We start from the raw sequence: 20,033 nt of genomic DNA, 5'->3' as shown, positions 1-20,033 counted from the left end.
AGAAGAACTATCTGCCTTAAAGGAGAAGCCCATGGTCTCACTCAAATCTCCTGTCACAGAATTGAAAGAAGTCACTGAAGAACACATTGTACCACAAGAAATGGCAGCTCCTGATAGTGCAAAGACAGATGAGGAGACCTTGAAAATGTCACCTTCACCAGAGCCATTACCCATTAAGGACCATGAGGCAGACATGTCTGTAGAATCACCTGTGTCAGATGTACAAGACACAATGGTAAAAGACATAGTGGCACCTGTAGTAATAGATATGGTCAGAGAGCAGGTAGTTGAAGAAGAGATCACAAAAACCGTGATGGAGGTAGTGTCACCTGCATTGATAACTGAGCCTGAAATCCCTGTAAGGTTAGCTCCATTAGATGTTCCAGATAGAACCGATAAAGACATTGTTTCTCCAACTGAAGAATTGACTGTAAGTGAGCAACTGGATGTGCGTGAAACAGTGCCAGTGACATCGGTTGATGTAGGACCTGGTGTAAAAGAGAAGCTCGATCTGTCTATTGAACCAGAGGTAACAGAGATGCCAGAAATAACAGAAGAACCAAGTGTGTCACCTATTAGGGATATCTGTCCCAAGGAGGATGTGACAAAAGTACCATCTGTGGTAAAAGTACCAGTTGTTAAGACAGAGCAAGAAATTACCGTAGTCTCATCTGTAAAAGAGTTGCAGGAAATCACTGTAGATGAAGTTATTTCCACAGTGAGAGATGTAGTTCTAGATCAGATATTGGATGAGGATGGAAGTAAGGTAGAATCATTAGATGAGGAAGCTGTTACTGAGGAAGACAAATCCGAGGTGTCTATTGAGGTAGCTGACAGAGCTGTGCCAGCAATAGTGGCAAGTGAGGTAAAATCCCCACTTGAAGTAATATCAGTCGACACAACATTGGATATGGCAGCTGATAGAGACAAAGAATTAGAAACAAAGGAGGAAACTATTGTGGAGGGTGCATATGAGGTCCCTATTGAGCAAGCATTTACAGTTGTGCAGGACATTAAAAAGAAGGAAGTTGTTTCCATAGTAAAAGAGGTAGGTGTAACACGGGAGCTTGAGGAGGAAGAAGTCACATTGGAAGAGACTGTAGAAGAACTATCTGCCTTAAAGGAGAAGCCCATGGTCTCACTCAAATCTCCTGTCACAGAATTGAAAGAAGTCACTGAAGAACACATTGTACCACAAGAAATGGTAGCTCCTGATAGTGCAAAGACAGATGAGGAGACCTTGAAAATGTCACCTTCACCAGAGCCATTACCCATTAAGGACCATGAGGCAGACATGTCTGTAGAATCACCTGTCTCAGATATACAAGACACAATGGTAAAAGACATAGTGGCACCTGTAGTAATAGATATGGTCAGAGAGCAGGTAGTTGAAGAAGATATCAGAACAACCGTGATGGAGGTAGTGTCACCTGCTTTGATAACTGAGCCTGAAATCCCTGTAAGGTTAGCTCCATTAGATGTTCCAGATAGAACCGATAAAGACATTGTTTCTCCAACTGAAGAATTGACTGTAAGTGAGCAACTGGATGTGCGTGAAACAGTGCCAGTGACATCGGTTGATGTAGGACCTGGTGTAAAAGAGAAGCTCGATATCTCTATTGAACCAGAGGTAACAGAGATGGCAGAAATAACAGAAGAACCAGGTGTGTCACCTATTAGGGATATCTCTCCCAAGGAGGATGTGACAAAAGCACCATCTGTGGTAAAAGTACCAGTTGTTGAGGCAGAGCAAGAAATTGCCATAGTGTCATCTGCGAAAGAGTTGCAGGAAATCACTGTAGATGAAGTTATTTCCACAGTGAGAGATGTAGTTCTAGATCAGATATTGGATGAGGATGGAAGTAGGGTAGAATCATTAGATGAGGAAGCTGTTACTGAGGAAGACAAATCCGAGGTGTCTATTGAGGTAGCTGACAGAGCTGTGCCAGCAATAGTGGCAAGTGAGGTAAAATCCCCACTTGAAGTAATATCAGTCGACACAACATTGGATATGGCAGCTGATAGAGACAAAGAATTAGACACAAAGGAGGAAACTATTGCGGAGGGTGCATATGAGGTCCTTATCGAGCAAGCGTTTACAGTTGTGCAGGACATTAAAAAGGAGGAAGTTGTTTCCATAGTAAAAGAGGTAGATGTAACACGGGAGCTTGAGGAGGAAGAAGTCACATTGGAAGAGACTGTAGAAGAACTATCTGCCTTAAAGGAGAAGCCCATGGTCTCACTCAAATCTCCTGTCACAGAATTGAAAGAAGTCACTGAAGAACACATTGTACCACAAGAAAAGGCAGCTCCTGATAGTGCAAAGATAGATGAGGAGACCTTGAAAATGTCACCTTCAGCAGAACCATTACCCATTAAGGACCATGAGGCAGACATGTCTGTAGCATCACCTGTGTCAGATGTACAAGACACAATGGTAAAAGACATAGTGGCACCTGTAGTAATAGATATGGTCAGAGAGCAGGTAGTTGAAGAAGAGATCACAAAAACCGTGATGGAGGTAGTGTCACCTACATTGATAACTGAGCCTGATATCCCTGTAAGGTTAGCTCCATTAGATGTTCCAGATAGAACCGATAAAGACATTGTTTCTCCAACTGAAGAATTGACTGTAAGTGAGCAACTGGATGTGCGTGAAACAGTGCCAGTGACATCGGTTGATGTAGGACCTGGTGTAAAAGAGAAGCTCGATATCTCTATTGAACCAGAATTAACAGAGGTGCCAGAAATAACAGAAGAACCAGGTGTGTCACCTATTAGGGATATCTCTCCCAAGGAGGATGTGACAAAAGCACCATCTGTGGTAAAAGTACCTGTTGTTGAGGCACAGCAAGAAATTACCGTAGTGTCATCTGTAAAAGAATTGCAGGAAATCACTGTAGAAGAAGTTATTTCCACAGTGAGAGATGTAGTTCTAGATCAGATATTGGATGAGGATGGAAGTAGGGTAGAATCATTAGATGAGGGAGCTGTTACTGAGGAACACAAATCCGAGGTGTCTATTGAGGTAGCTGACAGAGCTGTGCCAACAATAGTGGCAAGTGAGGTAAAATCCCCACTTGAAGTAATATCAGTCGACACAACATTGGATATGGCAGCTGATAGAGACAAAGAATTAGACACAAAGGACGAAACTATTGTGGAGGGTGCATATGAAGTCCGTATTGAGCAAGCCTTTACTTTGGTGCAGGACATTAAAAAGGAGGAACTTGTTTCCGTAGTAAAAGAGGTAGATGAAACACGTGAGCTTGAGGAGGAAGAAGTCACATTGGAAGAGACTGTAGAAGAACTATCTTCCTTAAAGGAAGTCACTGAATTGGAAGAAGTCACTGAAGAACACATTGTACCACAAGGAAAGGCAGCTCCTGATAGTGCAAAGATAGATGAGGAGACCTTGAAAATGTCACCTTCACCAGAGCCATTACCCATTAAGGACCATGAGGCAGACATGTCTGTAGAATCACCTGTGTCAGATGTACAAGACACAATGGTAAAAGACATAGTGGCACCTGTAGTAATAGATATGGTCAGAGAGCAGGTAGTTGAAGAAGAGATCAGAACAACCGTGATGGAGGTAGTGTCACCTGCATTGATAACTGAGCCTGAAATCCCTGTAAGATTAGCTCCATTAGATGTTCCAGAAAGAACCGATAAAGACATTGTTTCTCCAACTGAAAAAATTACTGTAAGTGAGCAACTGGATGTGCGTGAAACAGTGCCAGTGACATCGGTTGATGTAGGACCTGGTGTAAAAGAGAAGCTTGATCTGTCTATTGAACCAGAGGTAACAGAGATGCCAGAAATAACAGAAGAACCAGGTGTGTCACCTATTATGGATATCTCTGCCAAGGAGGATGTGACAAAAGCACCATCTGTTGTAAAAGTACCAGTTGTTAAGGAAGAGAAAGAAATTACAGCAGTGTCATCTGTAAAAGAGTTGCAGGAAGTCACTGTAGATGAAGTTATTTCCACAGTGAGAGATGTAGTTCTAGATCAGGTGTTGGATGAGGATGGAAGTAGGGTAGAATCATTAGATGAGGAAGCTGTTACTGAGGAAGACAAATCTGAGGTGTCTATTGAGGTAGCTGACAGAGCTGTGCCAGCAATAGTGGCAAGTGAGGTAAAATCCCCACTTGAAGTAATATCAGTCGACACAACATTGGATATGGCAGCTGATAGAGACAAAGAATTAGACACAAAGGACGAAACTATTGTGGAGGGTGCATATGAAGTCCCTATTGAGCAAGCATTTACTTTGGTGCAGGACATTAAAGAGGAGGAAGTTGTTTCAATAGTAAAAGAGGTAGACGTAACACGGGAACTTGAGGAGGAAGAAGTCACATTGGAAGACACAGTTGAAGAACTATCTGCCTTAAAGGAGGAACCCATGGTCTCACTCTTATCTCCTGTCACAGAATGGAAAGAAGTCACTGAAGAACACATTGTACCACAAGAAAAGGCAGCTCCTGATAGTGCAAAGATAGATGAGGAGACCTTGAAAATGTCACCTTCACCAGAGCCATTACACATTAAGGACCATGAGGCAGACATGTCTGTAGAATCACCTGTGTCAGATGTACAAGACACAATGGTAAAAGACATAGTGGCACCTGTTGTAATAGATATAGTCAGAGAGCAGGTAGTTGAAGAAGAGATCACAAAAACCGTGATGGAGGTAGTGTCACCTGCATTGATAACTGAGCCTGAAATCCCTGTAAGGTTAGCTCCATTAGATGTTCCAGATAGAACCGATAAAGACATTGTTTCTCCAACTGAAGAAATTACTGTAAGTGAGCAACTGGATGTGCGTGAAACAGTTCTGGTGTCATCAGTTGATGTAGGGCCTGGTGTAGAAGAGAAGCTCGATATCTCTATTGAACCAGAGGTAACAGAGATGCCAGAAATAACAGAAGAACCAGGTGTGTCACCTATTAGGGATATCTCTCCCAAGGAGGATGTGACAAAAGCACCATCTGTGGTAAAAGTACCTGTTGTTGAGGCACAGCAAGAAATTACCGTAGTGTCATCTGTAAAAGAATTGCAGGAAATCACTGTAAAAGAAGTTATTTCCACAGTGAGAGATGTAGTTCTAGATCAGATATTGGATGAGGATGGAAGTAGGGTAGAAGCATTAGATGGGGGAGCTGTTACTGAGGAAGACAAATCCGAGGTGTCTATTGAGGTAGCTGACAGAGCTGTGCCAGCAGTAGTGGCAAGTGAGGTAAAATCCCCACTTGAAGTAATATCAGTCGACACAACATTGGATATGGCAGCTGATAGAGACAAAGAATTAGACACAAAGGACGAAACTATTGTGGAGGTTGCATATGAAGTCCCTATTGAGCAAGCATTTACTTTGGTGCAGGACATAAAAGAGGAGGAAGTTGTTTCAATAGTAAAAGAGGTAGACGTAACACGGGAGCTTGTGGAGGAAGAAGTCACATTGGAAGACACAGTAGAAGAACTATCTGCCTTAAAGGAGGAGCCCATGGTCTCACTCGTATCTCCTGTCACAGAATGGAAAGAAGTCACTGAAGAACACATTGTACCACAAGAAAAGGCAGCTCCTGATAGTGCAAAGATAGATGAGGAGACCTTGAAAATGTCACCTTCAGCAGAGTTATTACCCATTAAGGACCATGAGGCAGACATGTCTGTAGAATCACCTGTGTCAGATGTACAAGACACAATGGTAAAAGACATAGTGGCACCTGTAGTAATAGATATGGTCAGAGAGCAGGTAGTTGAAGAAGAGATCACAAAAACCGTGATGGAAGTAGTATCACCTGCATTGGTAACTGAGCCCGAAATTTCTGTAATATTAGCTCCATTAGATGTTCCAGATAGAACCGATAAAGACATTGTTCCTCCAACTGAAGAAATTGCAGTAAGTGAGCAACTGGTTGTGCATGAAACAGTGTCGGTGTCATCAGTTGATGTAGGACCTGGTGTAGAAGAGAAGCTCGATCTGTCTATTGAACCAGAGGTAACAGAGATGCCAGAAATAACAGAAGAACAAGGTGTGTCACCTATTAGGGATATCTCTCCCAAGGAGGATGTGACAAAAGCACCATCTGTGGTAAAAGTACCAGTTGTTAAGGAAGAGAAAGAAATTACAGCAGTGTCATCTGTAAAAGTGTTGCAGGAAGTCACTGCAGATGAAGTTATTTCCACAGTGAGAGATGTAGTTCTAGATCAGATATTGGATGAGGATGGAAGTAGGGTAGAATCATTGGATGAGGAAGCTGTTACTGAGGAAGACAAATCTGAGGTGTCTATTGAGGTAGCTGACAGAGTTGTGCCAGCAATAGTGGCAAGTGAGGTAAAGTCCCCACTTGAAGTAATATCAGTCGACACAACATTGGATATGTCAGCAGATAGAGACAAAGAATTAGACACAAAGGACGAAACTATTGTGGAGGGTGCATATGAGGTCTCTATTGAGCAAGCATTTACAGTTGTGCAGGACATTAAAAAGGAGGAAATTGTTTCAATAGTAAAAGAGGTAGATGTAACACGGGAGCTTGAGGAGGAAGAAGTCACATTGGAAGAGAGTGTAGAAGAACTATCTGCCTTAAAGGAGAAGCCCATGGTCTCACTCAAATCTCCTGTCACAGAATTGAAAGAAGTCACTGAAGAACACATTGTACCACAAGAAAAGGCAGCTCCTGATAGTGCAAAGATAGATGATGATACCTTGAAAATGTCACCTTCACCAGAGCCATTACTCATTAAGGACCATGAGGCAGACATGTCTGTAGAATCACCTGTGTCAGATGTACAAGACACAATGGTAAAAGACATAGTGGCACCTGTAGTAATAGATATGGTCAGAGAGCAGGTAGTTGAAGAAGAGATCAGAACAACCGTGATGGAGGTAGTGTCACCTGCATTGATAACTGAGCCTGAAATCCCTGTAAGATTAGCTCCATTAGATGTTCCAGATAGAACCGATAAAGACATTGTTCCTCCAACTGAAGAACTTGCTGTAAGTGACCAACTGGTTATGGATGAAACAGTGCCGGTGTCATCAGTTGATGTAGGACCTGGTGTAGAAGAGAAGCTCGATATCTCTATTGAACCAGAGGTAGAAGAGATGCCAGAAATAACAGAAGAACCAGGTGTGTCACCTATTAGGGATATATCTCCCAAGAAGGATGTGACAAAAGCACCATCTGTGGTAAAAGTACCAGTTGTTGAGGCAGAGCAAGAAATTGCCATAGTGTCATCTGCGAAAGAGTTGCAGGAAATCACTGTAGATGATGTTATTTCCACAGTGAGAGATGTAATTCTAGATCAGATATTGGATGAGGATGGAAGCAGGGTAGAATCATTAGATGAGGAAGCTGTTACTGAGGAAGACAAATCCGAGGTGTCTATTGAGGTAGCTGACAGAGCTGTGCCAGCAATAGTGGCAAGTGAGGTAAAATCCCCACTTGAAGTAATATCAGTCGACATAACATTGGATATGGCAGCTGATAGAGACAAAGAATTAGACACAAAGAAGGAAACTATTGTAGAGGGTGCATATGAGGTCCCTATAGAGCAAGCATTTACAGTTGTGCAGGACATTAAAAAGGAGGAAGTTGTTTCCATAGTAAAAGAGGTAGACGTAACACGGGAGCTTGAGGAGGAAGAAGTCACATTGGAAGACACAGTAGAAGAACTATCTGCCTTAAAGGAGGAGCCCATGGTCTCACTCGTGTCTCCTGTCACAGAATGGAAAGAAGTCACTGAAGAACACATTGTACCACAAGAAAAGGCAGCTCCTGATAGTGCAAAGATAGATGAGGAGACCTTGAAAATGTCACCTTCACTAGAGCCATTACCCATTAAGGACCATGAGGTAGACATGTCTGTAGAATCACCTGTGTCAGATGTACAAGACACAATGGTAAAAGACATAGTGGCACCTGTGGTAATAGATGTGGTCAGAGAGCAGGTAGTTGAAGAAGAGATGAGAAAAACAGTGATGGAGGTAGTGTCACCTGCATTGGTAACTGAGCCTCAAATCTCTGTAAGATTAGCTCCATTAGATGTTCCAGATAGAACCGATAAAGACATTGTTTCCCCAACTGAAGAAATTACTGTAAGTGAGCAACTGGATGTGCGTGAAACAGTGTCGGTGTCATCAGTTGATGTAGGACCTGGTGTAGAAGAGAAGCTCGATATCTCTATTGAACCAGAGGTAGAAGAAATGCCAGAAATAACAGAAGAACCAGGTGTGTCACCTATTAGGGATATCTCTCCCAAGGAGGATGTGACAAAAGCACCATCTGTGGTAAAAGTACCAGTTGTTAAGGAAGAAAAAGAAATTACAGCAGTGTCATCTGTAAAAGTGTTGCAGGAAGTCACTGTAGATGAAGTTATTTCCACAGTGAGAGATGTAGTTCTAGATCAGGTGTTGGATGAGGATGGAAGTAGGGTAGAATCATTGGATGAGGAAGCTGTTACTGAGGAAGACAAATCTGAGGTGTCTATTGAGGTAGCTGACAGAGCTGTGCCAGCAATAGTGGCAAGTGAGGTAAAATCCCCACTTGAAGTAATATCAGTCGACACAACATTGGATATGGCAGCAGATAGAGACAAAGAATTAGACACAAAGGAGGAAACTATTGTGGAGGGTGCATATGAGGTCCCTATTGAGCAAGCATTTACAGTTGTGCAGGACATTAAAAAGGAGGAAGTTGTTTCCATAGTAAAAGAGGTAGATGTAACACGGGAGCTTGAGGAGGAAGAAGTCACATTGGAAGAGACTGTAGAAGAACTATCTGGCTTAAAGGAGAAGCCCATGTTCTCACTCAAATCTCCTGTCACAGAATTGAAAGAAGTCACTGAAGAACACATTGTACCACAAGAAAAGGCAGCTCCTGATAGTGCAAAGATAGATGAGGAGACCTTGAAAATGTCACCTTCACCAGAGCCATTACCCATTAAGGACCATGAGGCAGACATGTCTGTAGAATCACCTGTGTCAGATGTACAAGACACAATGGTAAAAGACATAGTGGCACCTGTAGTAATAGATATGGTCAGAGAGCAGGTAGTTGAAGAAGAGATCAGAACAACCGTGATGGAGGTAGTGTCACCTGCATTGATAACTGAGCCTGAAATCCCTGTAAGATTAGCTCCATTAGATGTTCCAGATAGAACCGATAAAGACATTGTTCCTCCAACTGAAGAAATTGCTGTAAGTGACCAACTGGTTGTGGATGAAACAGTGCCGGTGTCATCAGTTGGTGTAGGACCTGGTGTAGAAGAGAAGCTCGATATCTCTATTGAACCAGAGGTAGAAGAGATGCCAGAAATAACAGAAGAACCAGGTGTGTCACCTATTAGGGATATATCTCCCAAGAAGGATGTGACAAAAGCACCATCTGTGGTAAAAGTACCAGTTGTTGAGGCAGAGCAAGAAATTGCCATAGTGTCATCTGCGAAAGAGTTGCAGGAAATCACTGTAGATGATGTTATTTCCACAGTGAGAGATGTAGTTCTAGATCAGATATTGGATGAGGATGGAAGCAGGGTAGAATCATTAGATGAGGAAGCTGTTACTGAGGAAGACAAATCCGAGGTGTCTATTGAGGTAGCTGACAGAGCTGTGCCAGCAATAGTGGCAAGTGAGGTAAAATCCCCACTTGAAGTAATATCAGTCGACATAACATTGGATATGGCAGCTGATAGAGACAAAGAATTAGACACAAAGAAGGAAACTATTGTAGAGGGTGCATATGAGGTCCCTATAGAGCAAGCATTTACAGTTGTGCAGGACATTAAAAAGGAGGAAGTTGTTTCCATAGTAAAAGAGGTAGACGTAACACGGGAGCTTGAGGAGGAAGAAGTCACATTGGAAGACACAGTAGAAGAACTATCTGCCTTAAAGGAGGAGCCCATGGTCTCACTCGTGTCTCCTGTCACAGAATGGAAAGAAGTCACTGAAGAACACATTGTACCACAAGAAAAGGCAGCTCCTGATAGTGCAAAGATAGATGAGGAGACCTTGAAAATGTCACCTTCACTAGAGCCATTACCCATTAAGGACCATGAGGCAGACATGTCTGTAGAATCACCTGTGTCAGATGTACAAGACACAATGGTAAAAGACATAGTGGCACCTGTGGTAATAGATGTGGTCAGAGAGCAGGTAGTTGAAGAAGAGATGAGAAAAACAGTGATGGAGGTAGTGTCACCTGCATTGGTAACTGAGCCTCAAATCTCTGTAAGATTAGCTCCATTAGATGTTCCAGATAGAACCGATAAAGACATTGTTTCCCCAACTGAAGAAATTACTGTAAGTGAGCAACTGGATGTGCGTGAAACAGTGTCGGTGTCATCAGTTGATGTAGGACCTGGTGTAGAAGAGAAGCTCGATATCTCTATTGAACCAGAGGTAGAAGAAATGCCAGAAATAACAGAAGAACCAGGTGTGTCACCTATTAGGGATATCTCTCCCAAGGAGGATGTGACAAAAGCACCATCTGTGGTAAAAGTACCAGTTGTTAAGGAAGAAAAAGAAATTACAGTAGTGTCATCTGTAAAAGTGTTGCAGGAAGTCACTGTAGATGAAGTTATTTCCACAGTGAGAGATGTAGTTCTAGATCAGGTGTTGGATGAGGATGGAAGTAGGGTAGAATCATTGGATGAGGAAGCTGTTACTGAGGAAGACAAATCTGAGGTGTCTATTGAGGTAGCTGACAGAGCTGTGCCAGCAATAGTGGCAAGTGAGGTAAAATCCCCACTTGAAGTAATATCAGTCGACACAACATTGGATATGGCAGCAGATAGAGACAAAGAATTAGACACAAAGGAGGAAACTATTGTGGAGGGTGCATATGAGGTCCCTATTGAGCAAGCATTTACAGTTGTGCAGGACATTAAAAAGGAGGAAGTTGTTTCCAAAGTAAAAGAGGTAGATGTAACACGGGAGCTTGAGGAGGAAGAAGTCACATTGGAAGAGACTGTAGAAGAACTATCTGGCTTAAAGGAGAAGCCCATGGTCTCACTCAAATCTCCTGTCACAGAATTGAAAGAAGTCACTGAAGAACACATTGTACCACAAGAAAAGGCAGCTCCTGATAGTGCAAAGATAGATGAGGAGACCTTGAAAATGTCACCTTCACCAGAGCCATTACCCATTAAGGACCATGAGGCAGACATGTCTGTAGAATCACCTGTGTCAGATGTACAATACACAATGGTAAAAGACATAGTGGCACCTGTAGTAATAGATATGGTCAGAGAGCAGGTAGTTGAAGAAGAGATCAGAACAACCGTGATGGAGGTAGTGTCACCTGCATTGATAACTGAGCCTGAAATCCCTGTAAGATTAGCTCCATTAGATGTTCCAGATAGAACCGATAAAGACATTGTTCCTCCAACTGAAGAAATTGCTGTAAGTGACCAACTGGTTGTGGATGAAACAGTGCCGGTGTCATCAGTTGGTGTAGGACCTGGTGTAGAAGAGAAGCTCGATATCTCTATTGAACCAGAGGTAGAAGAGATGCCAGAAATAACAGAAGAACCAGGTGTGTCACCTATTAGGGATATATCTCCCAAGAAGGATGTGACAAAAGCACCATCTGTGGTAAAAGTACCAGTTGTAGAGGCAGAGCAAGAAATTGCCATAGTGTCATCTGTGAAAGAGTTGCAGGAAATCACTGTAGATGAAGTTATTTCCACAGTGAGAGATGTAGTTCTAGATCAGATATTGGATGAGGATGGAAGCAGGGTAGAATCATTAGATGAGGAAGCTGTTACTGAGGAAGACAAATCTGAGGTGTGTATTGAGGTAGTTGACAGAGCTGTGGCAGCAATAGTGGCAAGTGAGGAAAAATCCCCACTTGAAGTAATATCAGTCGACAGAACATTGGATATAGCAGCTGATAGAGACAAAGAATTAGACACAAAGAAGGAAACTATTGTAGAGGGTGCATATGAGGTCCCTATAGAGCAAGCATTTACAGTTGTGCAGGATATTAAAAAGGAAGAAGTTGTTTCCATAGTAAAAGAGGTAGACGTAACACGGGAGCTTGAGGAGGAAGAAGTCACATTGGAAGAGACAGTAGAAGAAGTATCTGCCATAAGGGAGGAACTCATGGTCTCACTTGAAACTCGTGTCACAGAATTGGAAGAAGTCACTGAAGAACACATTGTACCACAAGGAAAGGCAGCTCCTGATAGTGCAAAGATAGATGAGGAGACCTTGAAAATGTCACCTTCAGCAGAGTTATTACCCATTAAGGACCATGAGGCAGACATGCCTGTAGAATCACCTGTGTCAGATGTACAAGACACAATGGTAAAAGACATAGTGGCACCTGTAGTAATAGATATGGTCAGAGAGCAGGTAGTTGAAGAAGAGATCACAAAAACCGTGATGGAAGTAGTATCACCTGCATTGGTAACTGAGCCCGAAATTTCTGTAATATTAGCTCCATTAGATGTTCCAGATAGAACCGATAAAGACATTGTTCCTCCAACTGAAGAAATTACTGTAAGTGAGCAACTGGTTGTGCATGAAACAGTGTCGGTGTCATCAGTTGATGTAGGACCTGGTGTAGAAGAGAAGCTCGATCTGTCTATTGAACCAGAGGTAACAGAGATGCCAGAAATAACAGAAGAACCAGGTGTGTCACCTATTAGGGATATCTCTCCCAAGGAGGATGTGACAAAAGCACCGTCTGTGGTAAAAGTACCAGTTGTTGAGCCAGAGCAAGAAATTACCATAATGTCATCTGTAAAAGAGTTGCAGGAAATCACTGTAGATGATGTTATTTCCACAGTGAGAGATGTAGTTCTAGATCAGATATTGGATGAGGATGGAAGAAGGGTAGAATCATTAGATGAGGAAGCTGTTACTGAGGAAGACAAATCCAAGGTGTCTATTGAGGTAGCTGACAGAGCTGAGCCAGCAATAGTGGCAAGTGAGAAAAAATCCCCACTTGAAGTAATATCAGTCGACACAACATTGGATATGGCAGCTGATAGAGACAAAGAAATAGACACAAAGGAGGAAACTATTGTAGAGGGTGCATATGAGGTCCCTATTGAGCAAGCATTTACTTTGGTGCAGGACATTAAAGAGGAGGAAGTTTTTTCAATAGTAAAAGAGGTAGACGTAACACGGGAGCTTGAGGAGGAAGAAGTCACATTGGAAGACACAGTAGAAGAACTATCTGCCTTAAAGGAGGAGCCCATGGTCTCACTCGTGTCTCCTGTCACAGAATGGAAAGAAGTCACTGAAGAACACATTGTACCACAAGGAAAGGTAGTTCCTGATAGTGCAAAGATAGATGAGGAGACCTTGAAAATGTCACCTTCACCAGAGCCATTACCCATTAAGGACCATGAGGCAGACATGTCTGTAGAATCACCTGTGTCAGATGTACAAGACACAATGGTAAAAGACATAGTGGCACCTGTAGTAATAGATATGGTCAGAGAGCAGGTAGTTGAAGAAGAGATCACAAAAACCGTGATGGAGGTAGTGTCACCTGCATTGATAACAGAGCCCGAAATCTCTGTAAGATTAGCTCCATTAGATGTTCCATATAGAACCGATAAAGACATTGGTTCCCCAACTGAAAAAATTATTGTAAGTGAGCAACTGGATGTGCATGAAACAGTGCCAGTGTCATCAGTTGATGTAGGACCTGGTGTAAAAGAGAAGCTCGATCTGTCTATTGAACCAGTGGTAAGCAAGATGCTGGAAACTGCAGAAGAACCAACTGTGTCACCTATTACGGATATATCTCCCAAGGAGGATGTGACAAAAGCTACATCTGTGGTAAAAGTACCTGTTCTTGAGGAAGAGCAAGAAATTACCATAGTGTCATCTGTAAAAGAGTTGCAGGAAATCACTGAAGAAGAAGTTATTTCCACAGTGAGAGGTGTAGCTCTAGATGAGATATTGGATGAGGGTGGAAGTAGGGTAGAATCAGTAGGTGAGCAAGGTGTTATTGAGGAGGTTAAATCTGAAGTGTCTATTGAGGTAGCTGACAGAGCTGTGCCAGCAATATCAGCAAGTGAGGTAAAATCCCCAGTTGAAGTAATATCTGCAGACACAACATTGGATATGGCACCTGGTAGTGACAAGGAATTGGACACAAAGGAGAAAACTATTGTTGAGGGTGCATATGACGTCACAGTTGAGCAAGAATTAACTGTTGTACATGACATTCTAGAAGAGGAGGCTGTTTCCATAGTAAGAGAATTTGATGTAACAGAGGAGCATATTGAGGAGGAAGTTACTTTGGAGGAAACAGAATCAGAACGATCTGCGTTGAAGGAGGGGCACATGGTCTCAATTGAAAGTCAGGTCACAGATTTGGAAGAAATCACTGTAGAGCACATTATACCACAAGAAAAGGCAGTTCCTGATAGTGCAAAGACAGATGAGGAGACTTTGAAAATGGCACCGTCAGCAGAGCTGTTACCCCTTAAGGATCATGAACCTGACGTTTCTGTTGAACCACCTGTGTCAGATGTACAAGACACAATGGAAAAAGACATAGTGGCACCTGTAGTAATAGATATGGTCAGAGAGCTGGTAGTTGAAGAAGAGATCAGAAAATCAGTGATGCAGGTAGTGTCACCTGCATTGATAACTGAGCCTGAAGTCTCTGTAAGATTAGCTCCATTAGATGTTCCAGATAGAACCGATAAAGACATTGTTTCTCCAACTGAAGAAATTACTTTAAGTGAGCAACTGGATTTGCATGAAACAGTGCCGGTGTCATCAGTCGATGTAGGACCTGGTGTAGAAGAGAACCTCGATCTCTCTATTGAACCAGAAGTAAAAGAGATGCCAGAAATAACAGAAGAACCTGGTGGTGTGTCACCTATTAGGGATGTATCTGCCAAGGAGGATAAGACAAAAGCACCATCTCTGGTAAAAGTACCAGTTGTTGAGGAAGAGCAAGAAATTACCATAGTGTCATCTGCAAAAGAGTTGCAGGAAATCGCTTTAGATGAAGTTATTTCCACAGTGAGAGATGTAGTTCTAGATCAGGTATTGGATGTTGATGGAAGTAGGGTAGAATCTTTAAAGGAGGAAGCTGTTATTGAGGAGGTTAAATCTGAGGTGTCTATTGAGTCAGCTGGCAGAGCTGTGCTAACATCAGTGTCAAGAACCAGGAGTCAGACTGTCTCAGAGCTGGTTACAAGTGAAGCTCAAGAAGTCTTCAAAAAGGATGTAATTTCTCCACTAACAGATCTTCCTGTATGTGATAAATCTGATGGGCTAGATACAGAAGTTTCCATACAGGAAACGTGTAAAGACGAAGATTCACTGGCAGCCATCACTAAAGAGGCAACGGTGATAGAGAAGCAAGATATATTTGAAGAGTTAACTGTTTCCCCAATTTTGGAAGTAAGTAGTACAACTAGAGCATTTTTGGAAGAGAAGGAGAAACGTGAAGAGCCACCAGTTGAAGAGGATTACAGGGTGGTTTCAACCAAGAGTTCTGTAACAGATGTAGCAAAGGCATTAGAGAAAAGAGCAGCAGATATATTCCCTAAGGAACTTAGTACAGTGGAAACATCATTTGTAGAAGAGGAAGAGAGGCAGGATAGAGCCCTGTTGCGTCATGCAGCAGTAGTTTCCAAAGAAACCATTGAGTTAATACTTCATGATTCTGAAGTTAGTGTAGAAAGCTCCTTACATCAGACTGAAAAAGATTTAGCTATGACAGACAAGGAGTTAGACAAAGCAGCTGAGTCTATGAGAAGTGGTGAAATAAAATATCCTTCTCAATATGTAACGCTTAAAAAGCCCTCAGTTCAGAAGTTAATGCTGTCATCATTAATTGATGTCACTGCTGTAACATCATCTGTTGAAGGAGGGAAAAGCACTGGTCACTCCCATGAAGTAATTGACAAGAAAAGTGTACAGGAAATTATTCACAGTGTGAAAGAAGCCACAAGAAAAATAAAGGAAGAAGTTCGTGAGATGAAACCAGATCTTACACCAACCCCTGAAGGTAAAGACACTGTTTTGTCATTACCAGATTCAAAAGAATCCAGTGAAATTTCAGAACTGGTTTCCATCCAGGAGGAACTTTCGCCAGCTGAAGCAGTAGCAAAAGATGTAGGACTTCATGGTGATTACAGTGGTATGGAGTATGATGTGGAAGAAACAAATGGAACAGGAACAGAAGAGCAGCCTGCTCTTGTGCCAGATATTGATTCCCACTTCCCACCTCAAACGATGTCTTTTGTAACTTCTGCTTATCCTGGATTGATAAGACCCACAACTGAAAAACTTCCAAGAGCAGATATAGGAAGTGTTGAATATGATGTTTCATTCAAAAAAGAAATTTCTACAAGCTATGATGATTCACACAGTATTCTGTCAAAATCTGTTGTGTTACCTTCTGATTTTGTTGACTCTGCAGACAGATCTTATGACAGCATCAGTGTTTCCACAGACATTACAGCTTCTGCAACTTCAGAACAAGGCTATGAGAGAGATCATGTAGAAATGGCAGTTGATGATAAAACGATTTCTGTACATGGTACAGCTATGCCAGAGAAACAATTTCTGTTATCACCAGATGCTGAACATTTCCATGACCATTCTGAAGAAATATCAGAAGGATTAACACACTCTTATGATGAAACCCCAACCGTGTCTGCCATCAGAATGGTTGAAGCCACAACTCTTCTTGACGAAACAAAATCACTTCATTCTATTTCTCCAGAACCAGAATTGAAATTTGATGTCAGCTCAGAAGATATTGTTATGAAGGATGATCTCCTGGAAGTTACTGTCAGCGAGGAAGAAATTAAAGCTGAAATGGCTAAAACAGGAGTTTTTCTTGAAACTGCTTCTGGTGTGTCATATGTAAATATTGAGTCTCATGGGAAACAGTCAATATGCATTTGTGACGATATTGTTGTTAGTGAATCAGTAGTTCTTGAAGCTCCCCAGTCTTCTAGTAAAACTTCAGTGAAGGCTGCTGAGGAAGCTTCTGGTAAACATTCTGAAGATGCACACAGTAGAAGGCCTTCAAAATATGATATTGATCATACAGGTTTAAAACAAAAAGTCAAACGGAAAGATCAAGAAAAAAGTTCATTACATGATGGGACCAAGCAGTTGAAAGAGCTTGGCACAGACCCACATAAACCTATGATACGAAAAAGTAGTACCCCAAAACATTCAAAAGAAGGTATTTCTCTTCCAGATACCAGTACACAGAAATATGTTGGCAGGAAAAGAGTTGATGACAGGTGGGATGGAGCCAAACCATTTAAAGAAAGTGATACTGGAACAGATACGAGAACACTTACTGCAAAGAAACAGCCTCGAGAGCACGTCTCTAGAAAGAGTAAGGATAGTGATGCAAAATTAGATGAGGGCAGTAGCAAACCATCTTCAAAATATGATAATCGAGTGTATGGCTATATGGCATCCACTCTGTCAAGGGATTTGAAAGTTGGTCACCCATCCACTGATAGATTCAGCAGTCTGAGCAGAGAAACTTCATTTAGAAGGAGAAGTGCAGAGAGGGAAGAAGTTACTGCATCCTCTCCAAAAAGTTCACAGAGAAAAACTTCGATTGTGACAGATTCTAAAGGGGCTATTCCAAAATCATCACCAATGAAGATTTCTGTTAAAGATGAGATATCTGATACCAGAACAGTGAGTATGAAACAAAGAACAAGTGCAGAAAAATTAGATCATGAAGGAAACCAAGTTGGAGTGTCAACCTCAAGAAAAGTAGTTTCTGATAAAAAGAAACCATCTATTGGACGTGAAGGCATGTCTTCATCTGTACTTCATCAGGCTACTTCTAAAAAGGTGGAGATGCACACAACAGCTGGAAGAGCCAAAAAGTCAATAGATACAGATTCTTCAAAAAGTACATCAAAAGTTGGGAATGTTGGTGGTAAGTCAAAGAAATTACCTTCTCAAGTTCAGAAAACATATGAGCAACAAAGAGAAACTGACCAAAAGGGCAGGCATGCCATACACAAAAGAGATACTGGTAACTTCTCACTAGAAAAGAAAGTACCAGATGCAAAAGCTTCATTTGTAGAGACAGGTTATAGCTCTGACCAAACATCTGAATATGATGAAAGTATATCCATTAAAGATCATCAAAGTGTGTTATCATCAACCAGTCCAGAACCCTCTCTCTCAGTTCAGTCAGTAGTGGAACGCTTTACTGCAGACAAACCAAGCCAGTCACCATCTGCATCACCAGTTCGAATTGCTCGAAGTCCACCTTCAGTGCCTTCAAGCCCCGGCCGTGCATCACGTGTGACACAGCTTCTTACATCTGAAGTGTTTACAAGAACCATTGACACAACTGGGTCTATTGAAGTTATATATCGACAGCCGACAGCATCTGAGGCACTACGTCGTGTTGCAGCTATTTCAAGTGTTCGTGGATCTCATGAAACAGGCAGCATTGAAGCAGAACTGTCAGTGATAGACACTACAGACTCTTCCTTGTCTGATTCTGTTGCACTTCCTCTGTCTTCTTCTGATCACGACCTCCACGGCTCACCAGCTTCTCCTAAACCAACACGCCGATCTCTTGACATGATTCATGATGGTGCAGGACAGAGAATTCGTTTGTCAGATCTTGAACCTGAATTGTGTACAGTCCCTAAAGATGAAGATTCTGGTATCATCCACAAGCCAGAGAGTCTGTTTCCACATGAAACCACTTCCAGTGCTACAATATCCCCTGTGAAGAGACGTGCAGAGCCTTCAGTCTCTCAGTCTCGTTCACAGATATCAGAGGAGCAGCTCTCCCCAATCCTGGATGTTCGAGCTGTAACCCCTCCCAGAGTGAAACACAAGTTTCACTATGTTGCTGAGGAAGAACCATCGGAAGCTGCATCCCTCTCCTCTCCAGGTAAAATATTTGTACCCACATTCCACGCCTACTCCAGCACTAATATTCTGATGCCATCAGTTGCTGCATTCATTCAGAGCATGGCTTCTGAAATAGAAGAAATGTTAAAGGAGCTTCGCATTAATACTGTGTCAGATTGTGACTTGAATTTGCAATCTCTTTTACCTAAAATATCAGATTTATGGGATAAGACTGAATTCCTTAAATATTCGGTAGAAAATATTCTTGTAGTGAAAGGGTATAATAATGAAGGTAAGTCATTTGAAGGGGAGAATTCTAAGGATTTTATCAAACACACAGACCTAGCTTTTCATACAGAAAGCATACCCACAAATAGCATATTTCAAGGAGATTCATCTGCATGTACTAGTAACCAAGTTTCTTCAAGGTATTTAAACTGTGGTATTGATTCCCAGATTCAGGATCCCAAGGGACGTTTGGAAAGGGAAGTTCCTGCAGCTGGTCATCAAGATATAGCTGTGAAACAAGGCTTCACTTCTCCTCTGCATAAAACAACAGCTGACTCAAGTGAAGAATTACAGTTTGTCAGATATGCTTATTTGAATAATAACAACCAAGCAGCTAGTGAAGAAGAAAGAGAACAAGAGAAAGTAGAATATGAAGTAGAGGAAAAAGACTTTCATGATGAAAATGATGATGAAATCTGTACTCTGTCCACATCTGGTTCTGACGTTGACTACGCTATTTTAGAGTCTTCAAATTTACTAGCTGTAATTGAGGAGGAATCAGCCACAGATGAAGATCAGGACTTGATACCAGTGGATAATATTCCTCTCAAAACTGAAACCGATGATATAGAAGATTTTCCAATTTCCACACTGCAGGATTACAACATTGGACAACAATTTAGCTCTTGTAATTCATTACATTACTCTGACACTGTAGTTTCGTCAACAAGCTCCAGTATGGAGTCTGATCTCAAAAAGCTTCCAGTTATTGCAGTAACATCTGATAGTGATTTAAGGACTTCCTGTGATGGTTTACAGAACACAGAAGAGAATAAGTCTTCATTTGTTTCAGAGAATCTGACAGATGTGGAAGACATATTAAGTGAGACAGAGGATTGTAAATTCCCTGTCACAGCAGAATACAGGTCTCTAACTACTAAAAATAGTGATGAAA

At 41.8% G+C, this 20,033-nt stretch overlaps 2 protein-coding genes across 7 annotated transcripts in view; one reads left to right on the top strand and one right to left on the bottom strand.

Annotated features, from left to right (window-relative positions):
• The window catches only part of LOC126297950 (titin-like), an 817,179-nt gene that overhangs the window by 675,093 nt on the left and 122,053 nt on the right, over positions 1 to 20,033 (top strand). The window contains exons 37-38 of the mRNA XM_049989271.1: positions 767 to 826; positions 12,911 to 18,890. Of these exons, the coding sequence (XP_049845228.1) occupies positions 767 to 826; positions 12,911 to 18,890 (6,040 nt within the window). The remainder of the gene's footprint in view (positions 1 to 766; positions 827 to 12,910; positions 18,891 to 20,033) is intronic.
• On the bottom strand, positions 1,687 to 12,837 carry LOC126298919 (uncharacterized). 6 transcript variants are annotated; one of them, XM_049990465.1, is made up of 2 exons: positions 11,313 to 11,744; positions 1,687 to 2,531 (listed from the first exon to the last, which is right to left on the bottom strand). In XM_049990465.1, the coding sequence occupies exons 1-2, from the start codon at positions 11,644 to 11,646 to the stop codon at positions 1,840 to 1,842; spliced, it is 1,026 nt and encodes a 341-aa protein (XP_049846422.1). In that variant the 5' UTR covers positions 11,647 to 11,744; the 3' UTR covers positions 1,687 to 1,839. The 6 variants fall into 6 exon arrangements, with proteins under 6 accessions (XP_049846422.1, XP_049846418.1, XP_049846420.1 ...); XM_049990461.1 differs by lacking the exon at positions 11,313 to 11,744 and adding an exon at positions 9,111 to 9,525; XM_049990463.1 differs by lacking the exons at positions 1,687 to 2,531; positions 11,313 to 11,744 and adding exons at positions 3,954 to 4,529; positions 12,237 to 12,837.

This window comes from Schistocerca gregaria, chromosome X (genome assembly GCF_023897955.1).
Source record: "Schistocerca gregaria isolate iqSchGreg1 chromosome X, iqSchGreg1.2, whole genome shotgun sequence".
Taxonomy (NCBI): Eukaryota; Metazoa; Arthropoda; class Insecta; order Orthoptera; family Acrididae; genus Schistocerca; species Schistocerca gregaria.
This window is presented reverse-complemented; position numbering and strand designations above follow the sequence as displayed.